Consider the following 9,488-nt stretch of genomic DNA (forward strand, 5'->3'; position numbering starts at 1 on the left):
GTTTGTAGTGAAGACTGGTAGAGCAGGGGAAATATTGGTGAAAGCTCCTAAGAATGGGAATGTTAAGATGGGAAGAGTGTTGTATGTGAAAGCGGCTAGAGGCTGCTGACTGTTGCTATCTCTAACAAGTGCAATCTGGGCAACTCGAAAACTTTGTTGGTATAGCATGCAAGCAACAAAATAGGAATATTTCTAATTACCAGCTACAAAGGCTATTGTAGAGATCCCTGCGATATGCCTGAGGAGGACATGGTGCCGGAAAGTGCAAAGGGCAATATTGTGAACACCTTGGTTTCAGTGAGAAGACAACTGGCTCTTTTAAATGAAAAAGGTGCAGTGTGCTTTAGACAAGATGGATATGGGTTTGAAGCTTAACGAGCTAAATCTAAATGCAGGCCTGCTTACTCAAATTAATCAAGAAAGAAATACCCAGCTCACATTGTTTAAAAAGAAAGTCCTTAATGAGTAATGTAATCCATGGGCTAGTAAACCACAGGCTTCGGCTTGGGGTATTAAGTTTCACAATTATAATAGGTTGGGTCATCGGGCTTCTCAGTGGGATCCATGACTAATGAAGCGCTTGTTTTGTCTCATCTTTTGTGATGCCTATCTAGTTTATCTCTGTTGCATTGCGTTGTCAGTTTTTGTGCTTTGAAGTTGTGTTGGGGTTGAGAATTAATTTGTACAAATCAAGATTAGTTCAAATTGTAGCGGATGATATCGAAGGATTGGCTTGTATCTTGGGATGGTCTTCTCTACCAATGAAGTACTTGAGTTTCGTTGGGAGCTCCCTAGAAGGCAAAATTTATCTGGGATGACACTTTTGGGAAATGGAGTGTCAAGTTGGCTAGGTGGAGCAGATTTGATTTATCCAAGGGTGGGCGGGGATCAATTTAGAGTATGTTTTCTGATTTGCTAAATTTGCTATTTCTCATACCAGTTAGTTTTGTCCATCGTTTTGAGAAACTTCAGTAGGATTTCATGTGGGAGGAGTTGGGATGAATTCTAGTACTGCCTTGTCAAGTGGTCAAGGATTTGTACTTGTCTTTCTTCAGGTCTTTTGGCGGGTTACAAAGTTTTCATCGTACAACAAAGCTCTTTTTGAGTGGGCCATCCAGGAACGTTGGGGGATTTTCATTGTTGGCTTTGATTTGAAGTGAAGGATGGGTCTAAGATCGGATTTTGGCACAATATATGGTGTGGAGACCAGCCCTTGAAGATAGTTTTCCTGGCATGGTATGGTATCTTTTGTTGTAAAGAGGTGCCGGTAGCAGAAATTTTGCAGTTTTCTGCAAATATGGAGTATTACCTTTATTAGAGCAGCACTAGATTGGGAAGTAAATCTGATCTTTTCTCTCTTTGAGTGTACTATGTAGAGTAGAGGTGGAGTGGGTAAGATTTGTTGGAGGAATGTAGTGCCCTTTCTATGTTCTTTTCCCTAAAATAATTTTTTTAATCTTGCTTTTACCTGCTGTAATATATTTCTCAGTTTTGCCTTTGGGACCACTTCAAAGAGCTGGAGTCGATGCAGCATACTAGGTCATTGCACCTAGCAAAATTTGCAGCAGAGATGCTTGCTTCTTTCACCCTCTCCCTAGCAGTTTTGAAGTCTGTAGAATTGGGTGATATCAGGTAGCTCACCCCAAGACGGATTATGCACTTCCGAATGCTATTTGAGGCCCTTTTTGAGTATCATGATAAAGCTCATATGGAACATATTCACCCGTGTAGCTGTCACCCCCGAGCTCGAAAGTCTTAGACATGGCATTGAGGTTTTCATCAAGGAGTAAGTTGTGAAAACCAATAAAGCCATCACAGAAAAATTTAGGGTTGTAAAGAGAGCCCTTAATAATGCTGAAGGAATCCTCATGTGAGTCTCCATTCTCACCTTACCAATTTTGTAGGGTTTTTTTTTTTTAATAATAATAATAAAAAAAAGTCGAGGTCACCTATCCAATAATGACCATTTCCCAATTTTATTAAAAAAATCTTCACTTATAGCGGAGGAATACCATGGTAACAATAAACCAATTTTGTAGGTTAGAGTATACTACATTCTAATTTTATCACCACAGCAAATTTTTGAATATACCGACCTTTTTGTGTACGACAATTGAATTATTTAGAAGGATAGGAGTATTATGCAAATGGTTTTTTTTTCCTTTTTCTTTGGCAAAGCATGGTATATAAAATTTTTTGTATTTACTCCATTCTCAAAGATGCTTATGCTCATTCTCATATGTTGAGTGAGCTCTCCAGTTACCACCCAATTGAATCTTGTGTGTCAAATTTAATATTATACTCTGATAAACTTTAATGATGACGTGTGTAATGGTTGTAATGGTGTGATTACACTGATTCCAGGGAGGGATTGTGCATTAGGTTAAGACCCATTTCTCACTAACGAAAAAAATAACTGATTTTGTTAGATATCTTCTCTCTTTTCTAATTTGGTGCGAAGCCACAATGAAAAAGGGGGGAAAAATAACAAAAAGCCATTATAGAGGAATTACCCAGAACTGTTTGAACCCATGCATATTACAACCATTAGGGTTCGAGAAATCACACTCTCTATTGCAGGGCCGAGGCTCCTTGCTCTTTCGAATTCCATTTTGTATTTCTCTCAACTCTTTTTAATAATAAAGTAGAATAAAGCAAGGGTATCCCAGCAAAAAACATACAAAAGAGGAGGAAAAGAAAACAAGATGAAAAACAACAAAAGCTGCCCAACCCACGCTACTCTCTATCCCTCCTCATCCTCTTCCTCTCATCATGTGAGTCTCTCTCTCCTCTCTGAATGAGACTTATCATGATGTTTACGAATGTCAAGGGATGAGGCATCGCGTAAGTAGGCTAATAAAACAGGTCGGAACTTAAGAATACAAATATCTTCTGTTAAAATGAAAACTAAGTTGGATATGAGTTATCATGTCTACATCCTAGGACAATAAGTTAGAACGTTGACTCAGCCACGTCAAATTTCTGGATGATAGCCACAAGCATTTGGATGTTGACACTAAATAGGTTGTGTGTTGCAAAAATGTAATACTCGTGGTTGTAGTGGGATTTAAGGGGTTTAAAAGGTAGTTTTAGAATATGAAATGAGAATTATTGACATTTATAAAATGTTTCTTTTCCTTCCCAGGGTAAAAGATCTTAAAATTAAAACTAGGTATATAATTGGTCTGGTCCAGTCTGGGAGGGGTCACGGACCGAAAACTTTGGTCTATCATTTTTGCTGGATCAAACCATTAGTTATTGGTCCAGTGGGTTCATTTGGTCAATGAACATTTTTTTCCTCTTTTCTTTTTTTTTAACAAAAAAATTAATACACAAAATTAATTAAATTAGTAAAACTAAAATTAAGTGATCTATTTAACATTTTATATATGGTTAATGAATATCAAATAATTAACTTACACAAATACTATATAAAATAATATATTATATTATATATTAAAATATATATATATATATATATACATTCGGTCGGTCTCGGTTCGATTTAATCCAAAAAAACCATACCCCAAAACTTTTCTGTAGGACTTGTCTGCCTATGGAAATTGTACTTGTAAATAATAGTCACACGACAAAGTGTATTCGATCGACCTTATTTGGGGTTTACAAATCAAGCAATTAGACATGTGTATAATTATCTAAGGAATGAAGTATAATGTGGATATTGTGGAAATACATTTATGACTTTTATTAAATTAATAGTACTATAATATTTAGCGTTTAGACTAAACCTTTACTTTTCCGCTACAAACCATATATCTTTTCCTTCCACGTGCACTTCCTAGCGAATGTTGAACGCCTAATTCCCCGATTCAAATCTTGGGTGTTGTCATATGGCTGGCACCCATGGTACCATGGATCCCCACTAAGTCTTTTACAGAGGGACGGGGTACCAAACATTTCTTGTTTCAACCTTTCATCCTCTTGCATACAATGAGCAATGAGCTCATTAAGAGTCCATTTCTCCCTTTGAGTATTATAATTAATCTTAAAGGGAAAAAATGTACATGAAGGGAAATCATAATGAGATGCACAAGAATTTGATAAGAAAACTCTAACTTTAGTGCTCTCAATCTAGTAACAAGATTTGACATTTCATAATATACTCTCTTATATTCTCTTTGCCATTATACCGCATTGAGACAAGTTTGCTAGGAAGTGTATGTCTCTACCTTTTCCATTATAACGAATTAGTCTGCTAATTGACTTAGGTACTTCTTGGCATTTTTCTTTCCAGGCATTGCACGTCGAATAGAATGATTTATTATCATAAGACTCATGCAATAATAGCACTCCCATTTCTCATAAGTTGTCTTCTAATCAGTAGAACTCTGATCAGTAGGTTTGGGAGGCTCATAACCCGGAGCACATAGTCCAAATTCATACACTCAAGAACAATAGTAACATGCTCTTTCTATTTTGCCAGATTAGATCCGTTAAAAGTTTGAATGTTATTCAAATTGAAAGATATCATATATACATTCACTAGAAGTGAAACAAAATAAACTCACAATAAATAAATATCTCACAATTTTAATGTAGTGACCCATAATTATCATCATGCAAGCTTTAGTTTAATTGAGCAACAAAATCAATTAGACAACATAGCATAAAATTAAAAGAAAATTTTATGATTTTATAAAAATGAGCCCTTATGAGATACCTAGTGCATAATTGCAATCAAGTTTTTGGACAGGATAATCCCAAAAATTAAACAATTTACAATTAACTACCTTATATCATCTATAACTCGACCAAAAAAAAAATCTTCCTTTGGGCTGATTGTTATTCACATCGATTTAGATGTAACTATATGCAATTCACTAAATTTCAATTTTTTAGGCCAAAGAGAAAATTTTCATGATAGAAGTCACTTAAGCGACATATCACATTAATTTCTCTAAGCCATCCATATATATGAATTGGAATTGAATATTTAAAAATAATAATTATGTATATAAATAAGAAAATATTAAATAACGTCTATTATAGAGATATTAAGAGATAAATTTTTTAAATTCTTTTTTTTTTTGAAAAAAAAATATTATTATATTTTATGATCTGAATCAAGTCAGATTTAGTGACCCTATCAACCAAGTCATTCAAACAGGTCGGGTCAATTGGTCAAGCAAGTCAAGGTCAATGGTCAAACCGTTCTGGGTCAACCCATGGATATGGGTCTTGTGATATGATTCAGCCAAATGGACTTAAATCCAAAGGTTAGAAAGGTTGGACCCACATATGGGTCAGACCATTACTTCAAGCCCAATTCTTATATAAACCCAATTCACCTTAAATCCTTATTAATACTTAACCCAGAACTGGGCCTTACAATAAGGCTTAAGACCAATTCAAATAAAATTATGAAAAGTAGCGCTAGCATCGTATTCACTTGTGTAAAGGTCAGATCCGGTAAATCATTGTAATAAAGCGGCGGGAAGTGTTGATCTCCAACCGCATGTAAAAAAAAAAATAGTAATTCTTTTAGGATATATAATTAGTGATAATTGTGAAATCAGTAATTGGTTTTAACATAGTCATTGATTGATTAAAATAGTGAATTGAAAGATCTAACAACTAAATCATTTGGTTATGGCATTAGGAGTGAAATATATAGTTGCAGCTTTAATTTCCTTGTTTCTTTCGATATAGAAATGCTTATAGCACGCAGATGGAATTGGGTAAATTTGGTTTTGAATCTATAGATTTACTCCAAATTAGTAAAGATGCCACAATCACAAAACTTCTGCTAATTAACTCATCATGATTCTCCTCGATCTTCTTCTTCTTCCTTTTATATAATGAAGATCGACCTCCAATTAATCTTTCAGACAAAAGTTACTAACCAATTGAGCAGTACATTCGAATTTCAATGGAAATTGAGATTTTTTAAAGAAATAATAATAAAATATCAATCTCTGCAGTAGTACTCATTCCAATACATTATTATTCCACACATGCATTTACGAAACCAACAGTACAAGTGAAGCATTTTATACATTGAAAAAAGATAGATATAGGTACCGAAGCAAATACATTATTATTCACCAATCCAAATAACACACATATATATAGGTACCGATCGAAGCTACGTGCTTTCAGGCTGGCATTCGCTTCGACTCGCTGCAAATCCATGCGTATAGATATATAAAATTTAAGGGGAGAGTAATAAAACCTAACCTATATAATATGTGATTATAAAAATGATTTACAATTGAAATAAGAAGACAAAATCACATTACCTCATCATCGAGTTAGAGCTCAGGAATGATCACCAGTTTTCTTAATGTTTTCGTATGACGAATCCCCTCCGGTAGAGATGATAGCTCATTGCATTCAATGATCTCCAATGTCTGAAGTGATTTCAGAGTTGGTAACCACTCTGGCAACGCCTTCAGATTTTCACACTGCTCGATATGTAGGTGCTTTAAAGTGTTTGCAGATCCTAGGAGCCATTCGGGTAAAATCTCCAACTTTGGTAAATTTGTTATATACAAGATTTGGAGTCTCAAATTGAGGTCCTGTGCATCTCCTCCTCCTCCTCCCGTCAAATCTATCTCTTCACAATCACAAATGTACAATGACTCTAAGGCTTTTAGGTGCTTGATAATAGGTGGCAAAGAGGTCAAACTTTCACATTCCACAAAAACCAACATACGAAGGTTGGTGAGGCACCTGTCCATCTGTGGAAGCAAGCATTCGAGTCTTGGACACTCCACCACCCATAAAATCTGAAGAGAATTAAAGCAACATACTCCATTCACGAACAAGCATGTATCTTTTGTTGAAATCGTAAGAAACCTAAGGTTGATCATGTTCCTCATATCTTTGGGCAGTCGTTCAAGGTCTCTACATCCATCAAGTAACAAGGTTTGCAAATTGTGTAACTTGCAAATGGAATTAGGAAGCTTCTTGATTGACTGATTAAGAGATAGGCCGAGATATCTCAAATGCTTTTGAGTACCAATGGAACTTGGCAAATTCTCAAAATCTGAATAAGGTATAGTTAACAGACGTAAAGACTTGAATCTTGAGATGCATGCTTCAACTGAGGACACGTGTGGTTCGTTTCGGTACATGATGCTCCTCACATTAGTTAACTTGTTTGAGAACTTCGAAACTTGTTGGCTACTAGATGAAATTGACAAATGACGAACTGTCGAGGCCATGTCTTTATTGTCAGAGTCTATTTCCGACCACTCTTCATGGCCAATAGAGAGTACAAGATCATGGACGAGATCATGCATTTTGAAGGAATACATGCCAAAAAGATTTTCTTGAAGATCTAATTGGAAAAAACATATCGACATTAACTCTTTAATGTACAATTCTCCAATATCTTCCAACTCTTGTTTTTTGTTAGGAGACATTTGGATGATTAATCCATGTGCCACCCATTGTTCAATTAAAAGGATATTACTGAAATCATAATCCTTTGGAAAATTAACGCAATAAGCAAAGCATCGCTTCAAATGAATTGGCATTTGATTATAGCTCAATTGCAATGCAGGTAAGATGCCTCCCTCATTTTCTTCCAATTCCCAAATCTCGTTACCTCTCACCAATTCCCACTCGCTTTCATCGACTTTCGAATAAAGTAGACCACCTAAACTCTTCAGGGCCAGTGGAACCCCTTTACACTTTTTCACTATTTCATCTGCAATTGGCAAGAGATTTGGATATAGTTTGTCTTCTCCTTCCTTGAATGCACATTTCACAAACAAAGACAAACTTTCTTCTTTTGATAGACCTTCTACAGAATGTGTATAAACAGGGTCTAAAACGGAAGAAACCCTGTGACTACGTGTCGTTACAACAATGACACTTCCATGCGACCCTCCATTAAGCAAATCTCTCAGTTCAGTCCATTTATTTCTATTTTCATTCCAGACATCATCTAAAACTAGTAGAAACCTTTTATCCTTTAAAAGTTCTCTCAAACTAGTCTGCAATGTATCTTCATTACTTGAATTCTTATCAACTCTACCACCAGCAGATTTAAGGATGTCTTTCACCAATCTTGTAACATTAAAATTCTCAGGTACACAAACCCACATTCTCAACTGAAAATGTTTAACTACGGATTCGTCATTGTAAACAACCTTGGCAAGTGTGGTCTTTCCCATACCTCCTAATCCAACTATGGCAATTATATTAAGATTTCTAGTGGGATTTGGGTGCATCAAACTCTTTTTTATTTCTTCTTTGTCACCATCCCTACCGAATACTGTTGAAGGATCAATAAAGGAATGGGTCTTCTCCCTCCACAGGGGATTGACATGCACCTCTTCATGCCGCTCAGTGAGATTAAACTGAACCTTATCAGCATTAATCTCATCTAACCTCTCTCTAATGTCCTTGATTTTGTGAGCCAGTTTTAAACGGGATGAAAGTGCCATGAATGAACAAAAGAAATGGCATACCTTTGCCATAGCGCTTCCATATGTCGTAATCGCTTGCTTCCTTAAAGCTTCGTACTCAAGTTCATCTACCACATCCTCTGCGACATATAAGATATTTTTAAGCCGTCCAAGCCAGATGCTCAGCATGGGGTTGTTTGCTTGCTTGTCTTCAGCATCCAAGAGCACGATCTTAAGGATAGAAATCGTGCTCTCAAGTTTATGCAGGTCGCTCTGGACACCCCATGCCAAGTAGAGCTCTTGATAAACCAAAGAGCCTAATTTCTTCAAGAGACTACTGGCGAGGCTAGAGGCAAGATCAGCCATGTTTTTCTTCAGGAAGGAAGTGGATAAATTGAAACCGTATTTCTGGCCTCTTGGTTGATATAGTTGACTTAACTTCCAGAAAAACCAAGTGGATAGGAATTATTTTAAGTGGAAAATGATAAAAATAATGACAACTATACTGCAACTAAGAGTAAAAAATTAATATTTTTCGTATGATTTGAGTTATAATTTAAAAAATTAAGGAAGTTAATTTCAACATGACGATCAAAGACAGGCTGTATGTCCTATTGCATTGGTGAATGGAACAGACAAGACAATCACTCTTCCAACTTTTAAAACTAATTAGTTTTTATGGTGGATGTGCAAATATGTAAAGTAATCACTTCATTGTTGATAAACGTGAGATCAATCATTTTTCAGAAATTTAATTTTCTCTTTGAAGATTATAAAGTTTTCTCTTTAATTTTATTTGAATTTGAGCTGTCCAACCCAGATGCTCTGAGCTTGGGATTGCGTGACTGCTTGTATTTGGCATCCAAGAGCACGATCTTAACGGTAGAAATCGTGCGCCCCGGCTTTCCCAGCCCATAGCCAAGCAGAGCACTTGATAAACTTTTAAATATGTTAAAATTAATTTATTTTTAAATATGTTAAAGATTATAAAATTTAAAATTCAGAATTTGAATTTAAAATAAAAATAAATTAATAAAATAAGTTTTATAAGTAAAAATATAAATAAAATTATAAGTAGCATTATTTATTTTTAAATATACTCCCTGGAGA

General features: G+C 35.5%; 1 protein-coding gene across 1 annotated transcript; it reads right to left on the bottom strand.

The window, feature by feature from the left end:
• Positions 1-6,272: 6,272 nt before the first annotated feature.
• Positions 6,273-8,744, bottom strand: LOC118346303 (putative disease resistance protein RGA4). The gene has a single exon (XM_035687189.1). It carries the CDS (start codon positions 8,742-8,744, stop codon positions 6,273-6,275), a length of 2,472 nt encoding a protein of 823 aa, XP_035543082.1.
• Positions 8,745-9,488: the final 744 nt, after the last annotated feature.

Source organism: Juglans regia, unplaced genomic scaffold (genome assembly GCF_001411555.2).
Source record: "Juglans regia cultivar Chandler unplaced genomic scaffold, Walnut 2.0 Scaffold_722, whole genome shotgun sequence".
Lineage (NCBI taxonomy): Eukaryota > Viridiplantae > Streptophyta > Magnoliopsida > Fagales > Juglandaceae > Juglans > Juglans regia.

Excerpts from the sequence above, each read along its gene's own strand:
- LOC118346303 (XM_035687189.1), bottom strand. The coding sequence starts at position 8,744 with ATGGCTGATCTTGCCTCTAGCCTCGCCAGTAGTCTCTTGAAGAAATTA.